The 23,912-nt window shown below is 38.5% G+C and overlaps 2 protein-coding genes across 2 annotated transcripts in view; both read left to right on the forward strand.

Annotated features, from left to right (window-relative positions):
* LOC134534184 (neuropeptide F receptor-like) overlaps positions 1–23,912 on the forward strand; it is a 358,451-nt gene that overhangs the window by 314,255 nt on the left and 20,284 nt on the right. The gene's annotated exons all lie outside the window — the stretch shown is intronic.
* On the forward strand, positions 17,044–17,703 carry LOC134534593 (uncharacterized). Its single transcript, XM_063373074.1, has one exon. The coding sequence runs from the start codon at positions 17,044–17,046 to the stop codon at positions 17,701–17,703; it is 660 nt and encodes a 219-aa protein (XP_063229144.1).

Consider the following 23,912-nt stretch of genomic DNA (forward strand, 5'->3'; position numbering starts at 1 on the left):
TAACTGCTTTGCTCTCGAAGTAGCGTATAGAATACGTCGCTAGGTAGCACTGCTAACCCTCCAGCTGTTTCTTAGGTTAGCGTTAAAGGCCACAGATAGCACTTCTGGCGGTGATTTTCTGTAGTTCGTCATAAATCAACTCACCAGATCGCGCTCTAGTAGTATTTCACTGTTATAGAATTACGTAATTCAGGCTGAACGAACAACGTAATAACACATAAATTTGTTCGTTACCGAGGTTAAATGTTACTACACGTACTACACGTGTTATTGACACACGAAACTACAGTAAACACGTGGGATAACATCATGTCAGTGTTAAGAAGACTGCAAGTATCCGCTCTACCACTCTGGTTCTGGGGTAGAGCGCCTGCCTTGTGACTTGTAGGACCCGGGTTCGCGCCCCGGCTCCTCCAAGGCGGATTGCCCAGACAAAATGGCGGCATTTTCTCTGGTAGGAATACATTCCCTTGTAACAAGTCAGGCTACCAAAGAAACGGTGGGTGGAACAGAAAAAAACCTTCCAGGTGGCTTCCAGGTGGCTTCCAAATGGGGAGCCCGTTTCTTTTCTTGGGCTCCCCATGCGGTGGCCATTCCGGGGGTTTCTCCGGGGGAACGGAGTTTTGCAAAAATATTTTTTTTTTAGTTTTTACTAACTGTAGCATTATAATTCTACCATGTTATAAATAAAGTTCAAACAAATATTTCAAACATTAAAATAGTTTTTGCTTTTATACCAACAAGTTGTATCAGTCAGTGCGTGGTTGTATACCGATGTTGTGTGTTCAACCATTTATCTGTATATATTTTCTGAATTATTATTGACAGTTAAATTTTAGTCACAAACGATTGACCAATACCTTTGTTAAGTAGTAATTTAGAAGTTTTTGTCGAAAGAATATTTATAGGCACATTATTTCTGAAAAACCACATAGTTTTCAATCAGGATCGTCTTTAACACACACATATACATACATACATACATACATATAAATAAAATATTATATTTATTTCAACATTTGATTCTTTCCAACACAATCTTATGATACAAAAATTATCAATTTTCGGTCTCGTCAAGTAATGCGTGGTATATATGTTTTAATTATCTTACAAAATGACGCTTTTCAGTCAAATTTGCAAATGAAATTTCATGGTATTGGGTGTTCCGCAAAATAGTGGTTTATCTCAACTACTCTTTACTATTTAATCAATGATATTCCAACTGTAATCAGAATTTATCAAGAAAATATGGTGATGAAAAAATATATAATTGGGAAATGTGTTTGTGAAACTTTTCAGCTGTCCAGATCTGATTTTCAAGATAACAAACGTATCTGAATTACGATAGCATTTATTGTATAACCTTTAGTAAAAAAACTAATTCAATTCATCAAAACGTGGTGCTAAGATTTTTTTTTCACCAACACATGAAGATCTTTAGGTCTTATTAAATTTATAACTTTCTCTTCATCAACTGAAAGTATAAAGAAAAAAGTTCTAAATAAATATTTTCAAATTTCTGGTATTTAAATATGCTACATTACTATATAAACTATTTGCATTTTTTATTTATTAGACGTTCAATCAGTGATGCACTTTTTATTATATACATTGTATTACCATTTTTGTTGGTTCCGACATAATATCTCAGTTTGGATTAAGGATTCCAACTTGCAATTACAGAATTAGTGACACTTTCAAAACCATTAGTAACTATAAAATGTGTAAAAAATTATAACTCTTTTTGAATAATCTGTAAACATTCATTGAAAGACTGCAAGCCTGTGCAAAGCCCGCCAAGATTCGATGTACGAGCCTATGTATCCCCTAAAGCACTACAGAAACATATTTTCCTCGCATTTCAGCATCTTAAAATTACATTTTGTAGACTTTAAATAATTTAATTTGGATATTAGAAACCTTTAATATCAGATTTTTTTGTGTTCTATCACCCAAATAATGAAACCTTTACATATGAAAACATTTGAATATTTGCGTTGTATTTGCACTCATTAAATAATTATCTATAATTATTTTAATTATTCCATTGTAGAAAAATGTAAAATCTGTGAAGCTAGTTACATTACGATTTTACGTAGAATGTATAAGAAACTTTGGCAGAATTCCCCTTTGTACTTTTAAGTTTTGATGGAGGCAGTAGCGGATCCAGAAGGGGGGCTAAGGGGCTCAAGCCCCCTCCAAAAGCATCTGGGTCCACTATTGTTCTAGTGTTTGCCTTGATAAAGCCTAGCCTCAGCTGGGTCAAGCCCCTCCCAAACCAAAATCCTGGATCCGCCACTGGATGGAGGCGACGGAAAAGTACCATAATGGAAAACTGTATTTTTTTTTTTTTACAAATCGTCGTAATAAGAATACAGTGCTGCTCCCTATAACACATTTTTGTAAATATTTGTTTCTACTAGTGCGCGATCTATGCGGTGATATGTGATTGCGACTATGACTGTCAGAAGCGTTATCTTTAAACTTAACCTGATAATCAGCTAGAGGGTTGACAGCGCTACCTACTGAGTATTCTATACACTACTTCAAAAGTAATGCTGTTGTACTCATTGCATGGAGTGTATAAGAAAGTATGGCAGAATTCCGTCTCGTTATGGCAGTTTTACGTTATGGTACTTTTCCGCCTTTTTCGAAGAGGCCAGGTGGAATACTGTCATTATATTATATTATAGTATTGTATATTGAGAATATACTTCGTTTAGGTGATCATTCATATAATTACACCCAAGTTAACTATAATGATCTTTTTTTAAAAAAGATCTTACAACTAATTTTGAAAATACTCAAAAATTCGAATCGACTCAAGTTATTGCATGGGATTAATTTATTCAACTTATAAATATTTTGAATTTGTTGTAGTTATTGTACAGGATTCATCTATAAATTGTATTTACAATCAAAATAAGAAAATATATACACTTGCTATTAGATTTAGGTGTGTAATTATCGAAAGTTTGGAACGGTTTCAGATATCACAATAAATTTATTAACAAATAATCAAGGGGTTCCTATCTTAACTTCTGCTTTAATTACATTCATTAGCACGAGCAGTTATTAAGTTAAATCATTTCATACAGACAAACAAAATATTTTTTAACTTAATATTTGGTTAAGGTAATTAATTTACAAACAGAAAACTTAATACGTAATAATTAAAAATCACAGACACATCGATTTTACTGGTTTGTTTGAATTCAAACTTGCTATTAATGTAAACGTACATGTCAAACAAAAATATTTTGGCAGCAATTCAACTTTGCAGAAGCTCGTATTCATGCAAACCCTTTATCGTGCAAATTAAAATATTATTAAGGCTCAGCTACACACACCAGTTTGGTTGTTATTAAAATTTGGAAACCATGATTTTTTTTAGGTCTTTCTTTGCTGGGAATATTAGCCATATTATGTGTAAGATTATTTATTTTGTAATAAGTAAAAACCAAAACACTTACGTTATAATGCTTTATTCTTTGTTTCAAAAATTAAAAACTGCATGGCCGCAAAGTATGAGTATTTAAATCATAACCTCAGTTTCTACAGTAAAAATAAAAAAATACGTGCACACTTCTGCTAACCTTACCGTTGACACAGAACTAATATTTATGTTATGAAAACAATGTTCAAATACAAAAAAAAATGTGCAAATAAATTTCATTTAAAGCATCATTAACACGTGTTTCATGTCTAACACATATAAAGTATTTAAAAAAAAAAAGAGCCATGGTTATTTCATTGCTACCAAAATTATTCAACATTGACAAAGTTATTCTGTTTTATATCTAATACGCCCATCCATTAATACAATAATTCCATAAATTATGAGCTAAGAATGTTAGTAAAATTACGTTTTTATTTATGTTATTATGTTTAACGAATGTACATAAATTCCTTATATTTAAAATTTGATTTTTGATGTTGGCATTTCTGAGCCGCACAGTTTTTTTATTGACCATGCTCCACCTATACAGTTGCGCCCCTTGGGGAAGACTGTAGACTCGCAGATAGCATCTCCCTCTGGGGGGGAAGGGGGGGGGAAGGGTGTCACGCCGCCACGGCGCAGCGCTATTGGCTGCCCGGGAGGACGATAAAGACGCCCCAGGAAATATTATGACCCCCTGCAGACACCCTCCGGCTTCCGTCTTCCGTCCCCTGTGAGGGGGAGGGGGGGCGGGAAACGAGGCTGATAAGGAGGCTCGCACTTTTTGCTCGTCGCCGAACCAAATCACGTGATATCCATTGCGAGCACCGAAAAAACTCCCTGAGAATAATTTGTTCGTCGCCCGTGAAGCGAAGGAAACAATCACGTAAAAAAAAAAAAAACGCGAAACCAATGATATCCCGTATTCATGCCATCAACCTCACTTTGGACGGGAGATTCTTTGCAATACGATCCTTCGGAATGAACCGTAACATTCACCGTCAAGTATCAGTTTCAGATTCTGTTGTTACGGAAATTTTTTTTAATGAATTTGAGAACGATTTTTGTGCACAAAATACGAACACGGTGTTTTTTTTTTGTATGTCAGTTGTTACTCTTACGCTGTTAGGGCAACAGCATTTCTTCACCAGTTAAACATTTTCTCTCGTTGCATAATGTTTCACACGGTTCCGAGATGCATTTTGAAATATATTACTGAAAAAAAAACTAATCCTATGTTTTTCCTTATAAATAAAAAAACATTTACTAGCATATTTAAAAACAAATAATGCATAGTTTGCTTATCTATCTTGAATGTGTTAAGGGGAAATGGAACATAGCTTAAGAGTATGAATGTACAGTGACAGGTTTTTACCCATGTTGCCTGAATAGCATAAATATTTGGGTGTATTTTTATATTTTTTAGAATCCATACTGTGACTGTTTTTCACAGCTTTTCTAAGAATGAAAAACATTATTTTCCATGTCTAGGAAATTGTAAGCGATCAAAATTGCATCGTTTATAAAAATAAACTACAAAGAATTTTAATTAATAGAACAAGTCCGGGTTTCTTTGCCTTTTTTCATGAAACTTAAAAAATATTAAAATAATCTTCCAGTTAAAATTTTAGGTTACTAACCGCAAATGTTTGGACAAAAACATACTGTGTTGAGAAGACGTTTTTAATAACAGGATTTAACCTATCAAGTTTAGTCCTATCTTTGAAAATGCGCTTTTAACGTAATGGCTAAAAACCAAAACATACCATATTGAACTCAATTTTTTATGTCATAAAAAATTTATTGCATGTTTTTTAAAACGTGCAAACAATTCAAGCGAATGCCTGAAATTAACAGTGACTGGCAACAACTGATGTTTTATCCTGCGTTTACATTGGCATTAAGTAATGATGTAATTATTTAAAGTTAAAGCTCTTTAGCTGCTTTGAGGGAGAAATAATACTATGCAAATAAATTCGCGTGCGCAGTTAACAGAATTGAACACGTTGAAGTTCAATGCGCATGCCGAAGTCAAGATGGCGGACTAAAGAATGGCAGCATAAACTGTAATATATGTTCTTATTCGTGAACATCGGTAGGCTTACCAAGCATATCGGTGTCATAAAATAAGCATAATTTAAAAATACTTATCATTTATTAACCAAGAAAATTGTTTCAAAACAAACATGGGTTTAAGAAATATGTCACGTTGTTTGGTTCTCTTGAATATTACGAACGCTGCACAATTGGTTTACTTGATTATCTGAAGGTTGCAGTCCAAAACGTTACATGTATTGTTAATAAAATTAATTTCAAAATTTTTTTACGAACAAAAAAGTAACGCGTGTACACAAGTAGCTCACACTCAAATTTCAGGAGCAGATAAGTCCATCGAAGCTGGCGAACTTGAACTTCCGCGGTGACAGAGGTCAAACTGCAAACTTCGTGAAAAAAAAATATATTGGCGAATGAGAAGCATGATGAGTACAAACAAACTGTGAAAACGCGCGGAAATAGTTATTTCCTATCAAACGTTTTAATATAAGTTTTAATGATTTCATCTGAAGAACCATTCCATTGTGTTTATCGACCTTTAAGTTACGTTTAAACGGAAAGCGAACTACACAAAAATGCAAACAGTAGATAATACACAAAAACTGTATAGGCATGAAAAAACCTATTTTTCCCAAATAGTTAAACTGTCAGTTAAATGTATCGAAATTCCATTAATTCCATATATGCAATAACTTTTCACATGTCTAAAACGGTCGAGAAGAGGCAAAAATATATATATAGCGTGCTGCCCTCTATGCATTATCACGTGAACCAGATGCGCCTGACAAAGTGAATGTATCGGACAACACAGCCAGGCGGAAAGGTAGAAAAAGTACTCGCTAGTCATGTGTAACATCTAACCTATGTAACGAGCAATTTCATGTGTTCTCGTGCTGCAAACAAACTCATAATACGAAACTCGTAAACGTAATTTAACGTAGAAAAATTTTTAAACTAATGCCGAGGATGATAAATATACGCAAAATGTGTTTTCGACAATATTTTTTGGGCGCGAATCACACGTAGTTTCCGTACCTGCCCCTAGAATTCGTTGTTGGAGCAGTTACGTCAACGATCGAATCTTTCGATGTGCAGAGCAAAATTTTATACCTACTATGTAATGTAACAGCTCCGATAAAAACGAAAAACAATTTAAATTATACTAAACCGCAGCTTTGAACCAGATTTCCGGCAAGGAATTTTATTAACCTACTGCCCAATATTGTTAAAAATCCATCAAACAGTTATTACTATAATGTTTCCTTAAGGCTTTGTGAACTTTGGTTAACATGCTTTGTTACACATACTCAGTACACTTGATAGAAGTGAAACTACTTTGGCAATTCTTACCTCGACTCCTAAGCGATCTCTTTGTCTCTACGGCGTAAGAAATGTTTCAAAAAACATTGTTTCACGCAAACGTTGCATAAATTTCGACTTCGAAATTGTAATTGAAATTTTACCATCACCGAGCCCAAAGAAGTTTCACCTCTGAAATATTTAGTTACACATCTAAAACAGTTCTCACACAACACTGTTTAAGAAAACACAAGGAATTAAAATATTACGTACCTGAAAAAAAACGTGGAACCCCGTTCTGTTGCCCTCTGCCCAAGTCCGGGTGACGTCAGGTGCAGGCGGGTCCCTACCGCCGCGACACGCCTATCCCTGCAGCATGGCGGGCTTCAACCTGAGTCGCACGCCGCCACGTGGAGCCCGCGACCCGCCCAGTTTTCTGCACCGTCCGCAACCGTTTAACGTCAGAAATCGTTCCAAAACAATGCAGTGCGCATTTACCAAGGGTGCTTTCACCTGAGACGCGCACCGAATAGGAAGACCTTCGTCTGACTTAACCCAGCGACTGCCTCCGAAACTATAGGATCTTCGTACCACGGAGGGCGAAGCACACCTAACTGCGCGCGGCTGACTACAGACGTCTGATGCCCGGCTGGTCACTGCTTCCCGCCGAGTGTTTGAACGTCACTGCGCTTGCTATCGCCCGGCCTCTGAGCCAGTGGAGCTTTGCCCAGAAGCGCGCCCAATTCGACTCTGCACGCAACTGCCGCGGCCGTCACTTCTTTGCACAAGGCTTCGTTCCCGGAGACGTGTTTTTGGCAAATGTTGGCTTGTTTTGTGGTTCCCTGGCACCATATTGAATTTGTACCCCGCAAATTTCGCGGACAGCCTGTACACCTGGCTTTCCTTTGCGAACCGCACGCTAATATGGCGATAAAAATCGTTCGCAACAAAAAAAAATTAGTTGTCTGTAAAGTCGGTTTACGGACGATAGTTTAACGTGACAACGTCATAACAAAACATTGATGAAATGATTGCATACTTTTAAGAAAAAAATTGAATAATTTTTATTGAATTATCACTATTTTGTTTGGATACAAAGAAGTGAAATGAAATCTACAATTTAATTGATAAATTTACTTTTATTTGCACTCATTAATTCAAATATGTTTATTAAATTTAACGAACAGATTAATTTAACTATAAATTTTATACATGTTTGCTATTTAACTTCTTCCAATCTGTGTTATTCTGTTTAGGATAGGACGATGATAGGAAAAGTAGGAAACGAATGAAAGTGTTTCAAGTATAATGTGCCTCGAAAAAGTAAAATCGATGGTTGTTCCAATCGAGTGGAAGAGAGATAGATGCGGCGCAAGCGTACAATGAGCGTAACGGGACAATGTGCGTAACGGGACAATGAGTCATCCTTTTTCGTGCGTGCAGCCGGCGTTAATCGATTTATTATTTGACCTTGTCACGTCAAAAAAAAACATAATACGCATTGCTTATGAAACAGCTGTAGTAATTCGCCTCAGACGAAGCTAATGAAATGAAAAATGCAATTACCAGACTTTTTAGGGAGTGTAAAAGGGGGTGGAGAGGTGGGGTAATCTCGCGGGCAAAAGCGAGACGAGGCCAACTCGCGCCTCTCCTTTGCTCAGTTGGGACCGTGGTTGTTTTTAATAAAGCCGTGGGCCGGAGACGCAGTACGCCCAGGGCATCGGCGGGAAAGGAAGGGGTGGAGTGAATCCCCCACCCCTTCCACAGACCCCCCCCCCCCTCTCCCGGTACATCTCCGCTAAATGCGGCCGCGGCGTGTTTTAATAACCGGCGCCACAACGTAGAGCTCCAGGGGTTAGGTGGAAGGGGGGGGGGGAAGCTGTGTGAAGGAAATTGCTCCGAAATGAGCGACAAAGTGTCACGGAGAGGCCTGGGTTCGCTGGGCGGCGTTTCATCAAAATCCTCTACATATTTTGAGAATTTTGATACGAAAATAGTTAGGTACGTGAAGTTCCCATAGAGCAAATATAATTATGTCAACGAGTCACTTTGTGGATAGGTCCAAACTGTAAAAAAAAAAATGTTTGAAATAAATTATATATTACGAGCAGACCCGGCCACGCGTTGCTGTGGTTGAGTGATTTAGAAAGGATTTAAAAGACAGAATTTAACACAGATTAACATAACGTTTTCAATTATATTTTATTATTAAATACTCTGATTACCTTTACTTATAATAAATCACAGTTCATTTTATTAGTAAATACTCTGATTAGTTCTAACTATAATAAATCACAGTTAAAGTTTAATGAAGCGCCAATCGGTGTACAATATTTTTGATCCGGTCATTGTTGAGATTCGATTTTTTGGTGGCATTTTACTGAAAATAATAATTAAGTTAGTAAAAATTCTATCAAAATGAGAAAATAAAAAGCAAGCACTTAATACATAGATATTTTTGTAATTTGTATGAACTTAGATTATAAAATTTGCAGGAAAGGTAGAATTAATTAATACTTACAAAATTGATTAACTCTGATTCTCTAGCTAATATTATTTGTTTTATTATTATATCTGTAGATTGACAGCTGAAGATAGATATAAATAATTGTAAACACGTGATAATAAAATCAAAAATAATACAAAAAAGCGAGGTTACGTAGTACATAGATCAACGAAAATGTGCACAACATGGAGAAAAATAAAATTTGAATTGAAACGTAGCGCCATCTATGAGATATTTATGTCAGACAGTACAACAGTTGTCTGTAAAAACAGATTTAAGGCGCCTTCTGTTTGAGACTTATAAAACTTACGATTAATAACACCAATCAACATTGATAATCATTTTATTATTAATTATAAATTATTAAGACCATTAATCGAAATAAAAAAACATCCTATGTCTCAAGTTGGAAAAAATTACACATAAATGCCAATTTTCATCGAAAAAGTTTGACTTGGTGAAGAGTTCACTGGAAACAAACATGAGGACACTGGATTTATATATATATTATGATTTGCTACTGCTATTTTTTATTTAATTCCAAATTATAACTATTAAAAATTGTACAAATAGAACCTCACGTCGTTTCCGCTCTCGCCACTAGATTTCACTACCATATCAGCTATATTCTATTAGCCAACGAAATTTTAAATTATGAAATTAAAGAATTCCCATATAAGCGAAAGACTTCGAAAAAATACTAAACCCCTGCTTTATACCTGATTATCGACTAGAAATTTTATTCTATATTGATCAAATTCATTAAAAAGTTAATATTATAAAGTTTCCCTTTGGCTTTGTAAACTTTATTTCGTGCCATCCGCCACAGATGGCAGCATCGTGTTTACACATTTCCGTTCCTGCGACTTCCGCTCCGTTCTAGAAATTACTCTTGCCGAAAGCCGTATACGGAGAGCTAAGATGTTACACATCAATAATGAGAAAAAATTGGCGCGTGGCCGTGTGTTGTACGTGAATACGGGTACGTAACAGGTAATAATTTCTATACAAAATATAAAATACGCAATTTTTTATTTTTTTAACACAATATATATTCACTGTAACTATTTTACACTAATGTTTTATGTATGCAATCGACAGATTTTGACGAGAGCTGACGATCGAAACTTCAACGAACGTTTTATCTTCTACGAGTCAAAGGTTATACTAAATGGAAATCTCAGAAAAGCAGAAAAGTTACCTCAAAATGGCGGCGTTTCCCTCTTCCACCGCGCGCAATGCGTCACAGTGCTCACTTAGCGTAACGAGTTCTTTGATCCTTTAGCCATACAGTGGTGTAAGTAAATTTTGGATGGAGATGATAGATATGTAGCTGCAGCACCAAACCGTATCCCCCTATTTTGTTATCATTCTTTTTTTGAATTGCCTGCCACTATGGGAGCAATTTTAAAGACGTATTCACGTCAAAAAAATGAGAGAGAGAAGCTAAAATATGGAAGCGAAATGATGTAGGGAACCACCCCGTTAAGCGAAGCTCGGCTCGTGAGCGCTATCGAGAGAGAGAGAGAGAGTGAGTGAGAGTGACAGAGGGAATGGAGGAGGTGTCAGACTGATGATGAGGGGGGCGCCTCTACTGTCGCAGGCGGCGCGCTAAGCCGCTTGTGGCCGGCTAATGGACCCGAGGCCATGTCGAAACACGCGGGAACAGCCCGTGGGTTGGCGGGGTTAGAGGGGGCCTCGTCGTGATTGGCGCGCAACGATTAGGCTGCAGGGGGGGAGGGGGGGATCACGTCAGCCCTCGTCAGAGCCGCTGCTCGAATCTCGACGCAGCCCTGTGTAATCGTTTGAGACCGTTATTTCATTCTATTGCCAATACTATTATGCAAGTATTTTCTTACATCTTATCTCTTGGTGTGCGGCATTTGGTGGGAGCAATAATTTCGTGAATGCGACGGAAGTTAAGGAACGGAAATGTGTAACAACCGCGGTGCTGCCATAATTTGGTAAAATTCCTTGTGGAAAAATCAGGTTAAAAACCGGGGTTTAGTATTTTTTTCAAGTAGCCGTTCCATTATATAGTTTATAAGTTCGCTCTGTTAAGCATTTTCTTGTCTGATATAAATAAGTTAGAAATATCTCTAAAGTTTTAAGTTTTTATTAATTTTATTTTATCGAGTGATTTTCTTTGGCGAAGTTTAGGCCTTGACTACCGCTTGATCACTCAAAAGATTACATATTATTTTAGTTATATAATCATACACAAAAATATAACTAACATTATTTTACCTAGAATATGAAAACACCCACACGGAACGAAATAAAAAATAAATACTAGGCAGCAAAAAATATGCAAGTATGTAAAATATAAGATAAAACACTTAATTTTTTTTAATTAAAGACATTAAAACAACATTTGTATTAGAAATTAAAAAAATATTTACAAACTAAATTTTATTTAAAAAAAGATCATTATTTCAAACAATAGAAAGATTTATATAGATTAGCTGAAATACTATATTCTTTTTTTCCCTGATGTTTGAACTACCGTTCCGTCCAGCAATGGCGTCGACGCTTCCAATTTTTTTTCCCCCTACAGCCACTAGTATCACTTTGGCAGCTATTCGACCGCTATGTATCACCCGCTATGAGTCGAGAGCCAAGGTTCGCACTCGCCCACACGATCACACTCGACGTGAGAGAGAGGGGAAGATATCCATGAACCATGCTTCAAAGTCGGGCGTAAATCTTGTCTATATATGGAATAATTAAAAAAAATAGCTGGTTTGGTAATAACTGATACAGAAGCCAGAAGAACAGCAATCAAAAATTTTATGTCTGTAAATCAATTTAAAAATTAGGGCTTGTTCGACTTATATAGCTGTATTTCAAATCTTACTCTATGGCTACACTATATACATCTCTACGGATTATGCTTCATGCTATACTTGTCTCCAAGCTGTACATATATCTTTGGCATTATAGAGTCAGCGAGTGAGTTATGAGCGTGTGTGTGTGTATATATATATATAGGAAAATTTGAAGGGAAAAAACACACACATGAAAATTCTTAGATCATCCGATTTCAACGGTTCTGATGGAAGATCGTAAGCCAACGATGGCCTCATGCGCTCATGCGCAGAACACAAGACTCGGTCTACGAGACATCTTATTCTATTGTCGAGCCTGGTCGGCTCCTCTATTCTTAGACTGCAGTACAGAGTAAATGGCGACCACTGTTGCCAGACTGATTGTTAACATTAGAAATTTTATTTTGTATGACTTATTTATTTTTTTTTAAATTGAATTATTTTTATTTTACAATTTAATAAACTTAAACGTTAAAAATGAAATAGTTCAATGTTTCATGTACATTAAAAAAAAAAAATTCAGTTCATTGCGAAGTTGTGTCTAAAAGGATTCGGCTCACAGGTGTACATCTGGCAACAGAGTACTAGGACAGCGAGCAAGAGCAAGGGCGAGGCGCGCTGTAGCACAGCCTGTAGACGGCTCCGTAGAGCAGCGGAGAGAGGGAGTAGAGGCACGCAGCACAGAACATAATCCCACGTGCGATTGCTCGTTGCCTGCGGTCCGCGCCTTGTTTGCAGAGAGCTGCAACCCGCTCGCCTCTGATCCCGGAGCGCGCGACATAGTTTACGGCCTTCCCACCCTTCATCCTTTTTTTTTTTTTTTTTTTTTTTTCCGCCACTCCAGGCTCTGAAGTGATCATCGACAAATCCTTTCAGGGGATCTGCGGCGAAACATCCCCCGCGATTCCACCCGATACCTGCTTTTTTCTCTCTCTCTCTCGTCGGAATGTGTTTGCTCGCCGCTCGTAGGAGATTGCGACCAGATACCCGAAACCTCTCGCGGGGGGGGCGGGGGGGGGGGGGGGGGGTGACGTGACCCAACGTGGAACGCTGCCAACGCAAAACGGAAATACGCTCCACCCAACCCCGCACAGAGAAAAAGGTTTGTTTGAATCAAACAAATTTTGATTATATATGGCGAAACAAATATTTACGTGCTTGGTGGAACAAAATATTTTGTTAGTTTAACCAAACTCGGTAAGGAAACAAAAATGATTTGTAACACCTAATCAAATGTACGTTTGAGTTGACAAAATCGTTTTGTTGGGTGAACAGAATCTTTCCTACAACAAAATATTTGTTTGAATTAACAAAATATATTTATTTCGCCATATACAAACAAATATTTTGTTGTGGCAAACAAACCTTTCTCTCAGTGCGGGCGTCGCCGTGAGGAGGTGTCCTCAGGGTGCTCCCGTTTCCTCCACCCTTTTATTCCCGTCAAGGCTCCGCTATCGTTTCACTACCTCTAGTTGTATTTGTTCATCCCGATATGTCGACCAGATGGTAGACCGTGATTCATCCGTGGCCGATATTTGCAACCAGTTACCCGCGGGTAAACAGCTGCCGCGAAAGGAGGGAGAGTTTTTTTTTTCAGGTAACTCGTCGCTGCTTCGTGCAGAATCACTTGAATCGTGCAGCTATGGGTGTGGTCGGCTGGCACAGTCGTGACTTACGGCAAGCATCCTGGCTGGTCCGCCAGATGGCGCACACACGCGGTGCGCACAGCTTCAGGAAAACTTAGCGCGATTTGAAAACTACTCGAGATATCCTAGTGGGGTCTGTTTAGGAAAAGAAAAGAAAAATAAGGCGAAGACCGATAGGTACTGGATTTTTAGAAGAGTTAAAATGGCCGGAAGGCGTGTTATCAGAGTCAATTTCAGGCATAAAAAATACCGGTAATGTTTCTTGAAAGCACTTAAGGGACCTGCATTACACCTTTGTCTTCATTTCTCCGTCATATAAAGTTATCGTCACCGCTCGAATTTCATATATGCCCTATGCTCCAGCTCAGAGGTGACACCGCTCTAGAAGCACCAACGAGCGTCGCTACAATACACCCCTGACGAGGCGGGCCCATTAAGGGGGGTTAGAATCTACCATCTTAGTATTTCCCCCTTTTTTGCTATAATTCTTATTTTGAAATATTCATCACAATTTTTGGCATGTCTAGCCACGAAAAAAAAAAAACAACTCATTATTTCACGCGGACTACATCAGCTATCATTATAACCATACCCGTTCACAAATATTGATTACAACATGTAGCCAAAACTAATTCCTAAGCCATGTCAAGATAAAAAAAAAAGTTATCACGGAAGCTTTATTGCAAGATGGCGAGTCCTAGTACCCTTAATTCACCATTTAAAAACCACTCAACTTTTATTGAAAGTGCCTTATTACGAAATACATTTAAGAGCCATTTCATTTGTCTGTACAAGTTTCGTTGCATAGTTTCGTTTTTAGCTTTTTTTTTTTTTTTTTTTTTTGGAAAGTCAAAAAGGTTGAAACTGGCATTAAGATACAAAAAAAAAGAGTGCTACACTCGGCATTGTAAATGGAATGGGGAAGAGCAAAGAGCATTTTGTCTCTAATATTCCAGTATGGAATTACATGGTCAGAGCTCAAAGTCCCAAAGAAGCGCGTTACAACGAGAAGACTGCGCGCTAGTTCTGTGCCTGGTGCATAGAGGCGAAGTGGCGTGTGATGCGCGAGCCAAGGTCGCCCTTAGCGCCCCCGCGCTCTTAGAGCTCGTGCATCCGGTCGAGTGGTGACCTCAAGGCAAAATAAAGTAGTCCTTCATTTGATTTACCTGCAAAGGTTTTGCTGTGCTTTCACTTACCTTACTGTACAAGCGATCGTAAGTCTCCAATACATTATATTTAAAATTTACTATATACATAAATAATTACCATTTATATCAAATAGATTTTTTTCATTTTACTGCAAAAATTCCCAATTTATATGTTTCAACAATACGAAAGACAGAGTACAAATTGGTCTTTGGATTGTTTAATGATAATTTTTGATTGGCCCTCAATAGCCCTTAAAACGTTCAACCATTTCTGCCCATTAAAAATGGCAAAAATAAGTATTTTTCCCCCAACACTTTTCAGTCCATTTGTCCCTATATCAATCCCATAAAGATTTCAGCACTCATTCGTAGCAATCCATTTCAAAAATCTCGTATCCCATAAATTATGGAAACCACATGCTATACATGAAACTTTTAAAACTACTTTGAAATGTTGGAATTTCACTGTGAAATAGTTGAAACAGCCTTATTTATAATTACAGGCTGCCGTTGACTTGTGTTACTTTACCTTGTAGGGATTGTAAGATTTATCTTATTCGTATGAGAACCCAATGTTAGGACGTAAAAACAGTTTACTCGTGTCTTATGCTTCATAGACTACACAACAGACACTCTTCCTTTCAGCAGACTATTTTGGGAATTTTTTTTTACTTATACTCTTCCCTGGCAGAGATTTATTTATATGGAGCTGATTCAACATGCTATCGGGCTATCTTCGCCCGCTGTGATCAAAAGTATGTGTACCATCAGGTAGAGACTGGGTAATAACAGTTTTTCTAACAGTCAGGATTGTTTTTAATGGACAAAATACCGGCTTCACCAGTCAGACCCTGGGGACATCCTTCTTTGACGTCAAGAGTGGGCTCCTGTGTGGGAAATGTACTCAAGCTCAGGGACGTAACTAGGAAAGGGGGCGGGGGGAGGGCATACGGGGCTTGTGCCCCGGGCGCCGCATTTAGGGGGGAGGGGGAGCTAAACTGGCAAAGCAATTTTAATATAGATGTTTACTTAAATATCGTAGTGTTAGAACACACAAAAATAAATTGTTAGAGGGCAGATGAACTGAATTATTTGTATTGAAACATGCATACATACATTTATAACGTCAAATATTTAAAAAAGGAAATTTTTTCGCGTACTATCCACATTTAGATGTATTTATTTTCCATATAAGTTAAATCGAAAATGTGTGGAAGAGTGTAATTAATTTTTGGTGGCGATATTTGGTGTTGTCGGGAAAGGTTTTGTCTTGCCCCGGGCGGAAACTTCCCTGCTGAATGAACCCTCGGCTTACTAAACCTCCAGCCAGCACCGCCCCGTTGTACTCCCACTGATTTGCGGTAGTTTTCGTGTGCCGAGCGCATCCCCACACCCCGAGGGGCTGCGTCGACTCTGCGGTGTTATCTCGGAGCTGAGTTTTTTTCCCTATTTGAATCCCCTCCTTCCAACCCCTGCCGCGCCGCCATCGCTGCTACAAGCTCATGTCGGCGTGCGCAGGAGTCGGCCCCAGGGCAGGGATCGCGAGTCGCAAGCGAGACTCTACACAGGACTTAACGGCTCTACAACCCATAAAAAAAAGGCCTAACTAAATGAAACGGCACAATCACAAGGCATGCCCCCAACCTGCCGCAAGCCCGCCTTCCCTTCCCGAATAGCACAACCATAGCACAACCATAGCACAACATTATTTTGCCCTGCCTTTTCACGTTGACAAACATTCACGTCGATGAATCAAATAGAAAATAAATTAAGACTAGAGATAAGTACTTAACTGGCAGACATAGCTAAGCTTTCGAAAGCGATGCAAGGTCACCGTTCAAACTGAGTAGTAAATTTTACACAATCAGATGTGTGTTTTTAATTTTATTTTAATAATTTTGGTTTTCTGGTTAGATTAGCAGAGCACAAATGACTAGATTTTTTTTTTTTTTTTTTTTTTTACATTTTTAAAGACTTTATGTTGAATTTGTGAATGTTGTGATTTTATCTCGTCTGAAAATTCCGGGTATAATTCCGTTAAGGTCTCTATAAAATTTGAGAATCTGTTTAGTTAATGTTTCTTTAAACTCACTCGGAAGTCTGCCAACCACTGGCCTGGGGGATGGCCTGGCCAAGGAGATGGCCTGGCCTGGGGGATGGCCTGGCCTGGGGGATGAGTTGCCCTAGGAGATGGCTTGGCCTGGGGGATGGCCTGGCCAAGGAGATGGCCTGGCCTGGGGGATGGCCTGGCCAAGGAGATGGCCTGGCCTGGGGGATGGCCTGGCCAAGGAGATGGCCTGGCCTGGGGGATGGCCTGGCCAAGGAGATGGCCTGGCCTGGGGGATGGCCTGGCCAAGGAGATGGCCTGGCCTGGGGGATGGCCTGGCCAAGGAGATGGCCTGGCCTGGGGGATGGCCTGGCCTGGGGGATGAGCTGCCCTAGGAGATGGCTTGGCCTGGGGGATGGCCTGGCCAAGGAGATGGCCTGGCCTGGGGGATGGCCTGGCCAAGGAGATGGCCTGGCCTGGGGGATGGCCTGGCCAAGGAGATGGCCTGGCCTGGGGGATGGCCTGGCCTGGGGGATGGCCTGGCCAAGGAGATGGCCTGGCCTGGGGGATGGCCTGGCCAAGGAGATGGCCTGGCCTGGGGGATGGCTTGGCCTGGGGGATGGCCTGGCCAAGGAGATGGCCTGGCCTGGGGGATGGCCTGGCCAAGGAGATGGCCTGGCCTGGGGGATGGCCTGGCCAAGGAGATGGCCTGGCCTGGGGGATGAGCTGCCCTAGGAGATGGCCTGGCCTGGGGGGTGAGCTGCCCTAGGAGATGGCCTGGCCTGGGGGATGAGCTGCCCTAGGAGATGGCCTGGCCTGGGGGGTGAGCTGCCCTAGGAGATGGCCTGGCCTGGGGGATGAGCTGCCCTAGGAGATGCAGCTCTATCACGCGAGGCAGAGGATGGGCACCGCGCGGAATAGACATGGAGAAGTGCTCGGTCGCTCAGAGCTCACCCCAGCTGCAAGTACCGCAGACAGCTACAGCTGGCATAATAAGAAGCTTATGCGGCCAATGTAATTTTTTGTTCGTTTAAATAAAAGCAATCTGTCACTACAAAATAGTGCTCTCAATAATTTGGGGTTCGGATTCTAGTCCGGGCATACGCAGAAATAAAGATAGCTATCTTTCAGCATTACAAAATATTTCTTGGCAACAGAAAATATTTTCTGTGCAGAATACCTTACTTGACCTCTCTCAATGAATAAAGGAATTAAGATTTAAAACGATTTAATGTACGTGCGCAGCTGCTGCTTTACACTGTGTATAACCTCAAGAATGGACATCAGAGATGAATACATAAACACATGGAGAACATGCCAAAATCAGCCCGGACAGCACAGAGAATTCCGTGGATGTAATTTAGTCATTAAAGTATCAGAGCACTGACGAACACCAGTGGGCTGACAATGATGAGTTGCGACTCATCTGGTATCAAGGAAGAATTCAAAGTCATAGTCGTAGGTGTGCTCAACAACGTTTTTCCACTGGTAGATTCCTTAGCAAAAATAGTTTTTTTATCCTTGTTAAGTGGCACAACCTGATTCGCTTACCTCTCTCCTAGCTGGACATCGATGGCTGGCGGTCTTAGAAGGCCGTGTACAAATAACTGCGGACCAATCAAGAACACACAGAGAGAGAGTGTGTGTGAAGGTTTGCATTCTAACTAAATGAATGTGCGAAATTTCCGTATCTCTATTTAGGAGACAGTTCAAACAATGAACTTTAAATGAACTACCCGGTGCTGTCTAGGCCATTTAACACTTGACATTTTTGCTTATTCTCCACGTGTTTATGTATTCATATTTGACGTCCATCATTCTTCAGATTTATCTAAGACATCCAGTGTAAAACAACAATCGCAGCCGTCCATAATTTTTTATGTGTAAACATTTAAGATATAGGTAAATACATCTCGTAGGAGTAATTCCATGCATGACGGAGATTTCACGGAACGGAAATGTGTAACCACGGTGCTGTAGTGGATGAATTAAAAAAAATGGCCAGTGTTTTAATAAAATTCCTTATCGAAAATCAGGTCCAGTGCCGGGGATTTTTCAGTTTTTCCGTTATAAAGTTTAAAATTTCTGTCTGCAAATCGATTGATTTGATAGTATCTACTCCAACTTTGAGTCAAGAAATTATTTGGTATTATAAGCGTATTTGCTTATGAATTTGCTCTTTACCGAGGGTAGATGTTACAAATCTCTGGAGAGATTTTTTAACATCTCTATTCCCTATCACAAGAATCATTCAAAGAATACTGGAAAGAATTCCACCTCTCGTCGGAACACAGAGATGCCCTGAAGTGCAGATACAAAAAATCTTAACACATAAAACGCATAGTCACCCAAAACTTCTACCCTAGAAGTCAATGCACAGCTCTAATAAAACCCAACACTGAAAGTTGGGTGTGGCCAGAGGTACTAAGGCCAGGCCCCGTGTTCTATGAAAAGTATTTAAAAAAATTATTAAATTTATATTAAAAAAATTTTTAGCATTCATAAATTTGATTATTAACGTCAAAATTTAGATTCAGTTTTGCTTGAAATTATTACAAAGAAATTACTCTATTTTTTAATTTTCTGTTTGGTCATCCCAAGCTCTGCAAACTCTCCCGATAAGGCCCTTCTCCAAAATAGCAGTTATTAATATAACATTGATACTGGGACGTTATTCTATGGAGATGCTGTTTAAGAACAGTCTAGCGCCGCCACCGCACAGCCCGGGACTGGTTTATTAAGAAACCGTTTAGAGCTCAGTTCCCTTCAGGGATCGCCACTCGAGGGATGGGCTCGGCGCCCTTTGACTGATGGGGATGGTAAAGAGGGGGGGGGGGGGGGGTTGGAAGTCTTTGGGTTAACACTGCTCTTCCTCGTCGAGAAACCCAGATCGTCGACGAACCAGGAGTAACAAGAATAACGCGCGTCGCCGCAAAAGAAAATCTACATATTCTCTTTTATTTTTCCTTCTCTTCTGCTTCCTCACCTCCACGCAACATTCCCAGGAGGATTTCCCACGGCGCTTGGCCGAGAATCACCGATGCACTTGGAATGAGCGAGCAGAAGTAACGCCGAAAAAAAAACAATAGGCGTTGCAGAAAAATGTTACGTCGAGGAGGAACACCCGTAAATGTATCTGGCTCACATGAAATCATGAAAAAGTCTGTTTGTTCGCGGTTGGCGAAAAAAAAAAAAACGATCGATTTCGATGACACTTCTTGTGGTTAAAAGCTTGTGATCGGAAGTAAGAACTGGTGTAAATTCAATGGCGCACCCCGGATTTTTTCGCGAAAAATTAGATTGTTAATCTAATTACAAGCGGATTCTTTCTCGTGATTGGCGGCCGTCTGCAAGACAAGCTTTTGCTTCTTTATTCTTGGCCATTCAGGACGCTTCCCCAGAAAATATTCCGATGACAGTCCTGTACCTGAGAGGAATCCAACCAGTTACAAAACACATTCGATGCTGTAGTGTTTTCCGCACCGCTGGTGTTTGAAATACTAACAACGTCATGGCGTTAAAAAAAAATCGCGAAAACTTTATATATATATAATATAGATTTGTTCAAACGAAGGACGAACACAAATATAAATCAGCTTAGGATTCAGTTTGTACTTTTTTTTGTTTATCTGAGAATTACGGTTAGTAATAAAACTACGGTTACATCTTCTCTTTTTCCCATGATAAACACGTATTGAAACTTTCTTAGACAAACTCAGCTGGTGCTCGTGGCCAGAGAACCAATCATATCGGAACTTGATACTTGGAATGCCGGTGGAATTCTCGTCGAGATGCTTGAGTGAAGTCCAGGGTGAGCGAGTGAGGTAAGTGTCTCGTGCTAATTCGACTGGGAGGAAACTTTTCCCGTCAGAGACACCGGATGTGCTCGCAGGTGGTGTTAGGCCCACGTGTTTCCGCGCTGAGAGACGTTTTCCCTCGGGAGTGCTTTTCATGAGAGAAGATAGAAATAATTGGGCTACAGTTTGCAAATCGAATTCAAGCAGGCCCCACTCAGTTTAACACACGAATTTTTTTAAAATATATAATCCCTATGAATTACTACGTTATATTACGCGAGATTGCACGTAGCGATATTTCATAAAGTTGTACAATATAATAGTAATATAAAATTAATTTTAAGATATATTCACATGATATATAAAATAATATAAAAAGCTTAAACACCAATGTTTAACAAAATGAACAAAAACCTGAAGCAAATGATTACACACAGTGTGTGTTTTTATATATTTTAAAAACATATACATGACAAATTTTGAACATAGCTATATTTACTGGAGGAATAACAGTTCTATTTATTTATATAACAAGACTAATACCAAAAATAATTTCAATATCATTAACAAATAATAAGGAATATTTCCACATTAGCATTTATATTTTTTACACAAAAGAAAATAATAATTTACAATATATATGTATGAATCAGCAAATATATATATAATACGTGTGTGTTAAAGACGATCTTCCTGATTGAAAACTACGTGGTTTTTCAGATATACGTGCCTATAAATATTTTTTCGTCAAAAACACTACATAACAAAGATATTGGTCAATAGTTTGTGACTAAAATTTAACTGTCAATAATACTTCAAGAAAATATATACCGATAACTGGTTGAACACACGCTCACTCACTGTTTTAAATATTTGTTTGAACTTTATTTATAACATGTTGGAATGATAATGCTACAGTTACTAAAAACTAAAACGCTAAAAAACTAAAAAAAATATATTTGTGCAAAACTCCGTTCCCCGGAGAAACCCCCGGAATGGCCACCGCATGGGGAGCCCAAGAAAAGAAACGGGCTCCCCATTTGGAAGCCACCTGGAAGGTTTTTTTCTGTTCCACCCACCGTTTCTTTGGTAGCCTGACTTGTTACAAGGGATTGTATTCCTACCAGAGAAAATGCCGCCATTTTGTCTGGGCAATCCGCCTTGGAGGAGCCGGGGCGCGAACCCGGGTCCTACAAGTCACAAGGCAGGCGCTCTACCCCAGAACCAGAGTGGTAGAGCGGATACTTGTAGTCTTCTTAACACTGACATATTGTTTACTACAGTTTGGCATTTAGCATTTATGCACGTATGCTTACTTTTGAAGTTTGATTAGGGAAGCAATTATGGACTGGATATAGGGTATTCGTAAACCAAATCTGACAAGATACGTAAATATATACGTACACAACAATGTAAGTTAAGCTGTTAAAAATGTACGAAAAGAAATTGAATCAATAAAACATGAATAATTTTGTAATTATATACTTGTTATGTAATTGCATTGAGCTTGTTTTTATATTATTGATATCTCTAATAGTGTACCTACTTCAGTAGTATGCTGTAGCATGTTCAGAGTGAATTCAAAGTTATTTCTTTTTACTCTAACAGGAAGAAAAGGCAACTTTCAAATTTAATATTAAATAATTTAAGCAAGGCCTATTTTATTTTGTTTCGATGAGAAATGTCAGCTAACTTTCATACAAAAGTATGGCCGCTGTCCAGCAAATACAACTTTCACGTAGTTTTGAATCAACGAATAGACTTTACAATAAATAATAGTTTCAAAAAAACAAAAAAAAAACGCTTTTATAGAAAATCCAACTAAAAAATAGAAAATAAATTTTAATAAATTTGAATTAAAAATAGTGTAAAATAAAAAAAGTAATTTATTTAAAAAAAAGCGTGCATGGTGTCAATAGTTATAATTATTTTATTGACAGATATGAGTAGAAGGATTATCATTTTGATAATATCTTAAAAAGCACCCCACGCTTTTTTTAAATAAAATACATTTTTTATTTTGCACAATTTAAAATTAAAATTTATTAAAATTTATTTTCTATTTTTTTTAGTTGGATTTTCTATAAAAGCTTTTTTATATTTTTTTTCAAACTATTATTTATTTTCTACTTTTTGGTTTGGTTTATTTATAAAATGCGTTTTTTTTTTAATTTTTAAACTGTTATTTTTTCTAATCTACTTTTAATTCCGTGATAACTATAAGTAACTGTAATTTTTTCCAAATTATTAATGTGTACAGCTGTATTGATAGTCAAATCTCTATTTTAGAAGCCATTCAAAGATTTTAACGTTATCACTATATACAGTGAGACTTATGGTATAAGGTTATTGACGAACAAGTGATATCGACCAGTCTTACATACTGTACGAAATTAATCCTGTGAAGCAGGAAAGGATGGGAGTTACGGATTAATTATTACGTTAAGCGTTTCACATTTACACAACAGGAATATTGGGAAGGATAAGGATTGAGAAAGGATGAGGAAAAGACCTCAATGAGAGTGTATAGAATATGTGAGAAAAATTCGGATAGCCCAGACTGGGATTCGAACCCAGAGCCTTCCGATGACATGTCGGCTGCTCTACCATCGGGCGCTCGATGTGCAATAATATAGAACAAAGCGCCCCACGCTTTTTTCACAATAATGCTAGTATTTTTCATTCATTATTGTTTTAAGCTTATTTTAAAAATTATTTTTCACTTTTTAGTTCTATGTGCTTTAAAAGCGTTTTTATTAGTTGTTTTAAATTGTATTTATTTTTCACTTTTTAGTTTGAATAGAAGGATTGGCGAAGTCCCAGACGAATTACAGTTGGATTTACGACACCAATTCCAAAATTTGTTGAAATAAAAAAAATTCAGCCGTGGACAGGATTAGAATCCACGACCGGTGAATCTGAGGGTTGACGTCATCGAAGACCCGTGCCTTAATCCGCTCGGCTAACAAACCAACTGTCGAGTGAATATATTGTAATAATACTAATAACGCCGAGTGCTCGAGCTGGAAAGTAGATAGACGGTACGCATGCGCCGACTGCACGGTTGTCTCACTTGCTCTCACACAGAGGCTGGGTGAGGAAATTATTTAATCCTGTCGATCCTAATCAGGATAATGAGATAAACTT

Source organism: Bacillus rossius, chromosome 7 (assembly GCF_032445375.1).
Source record: "Bacillus rossius redtenbacheri isolate Brsri chromosome 7, Brsri_v3, whole genome shotgun sequence".
Classification (NCBI taxonomy): Eukaryota; Metazoa; Arthropoda; class Insecta; order Phasmatodea; family Bacillidae; genus Bacillus; species Bacillus rossius.

Coding starts and splice junctions, on each gene's coding strand:
- LOC134534593 (XM_063373074.1), top strand. CDS start 17,044: ATGGCCTGGCCAAGGAGATGGCCTGGCCTGGGGGATGGCCTGGCCTGG.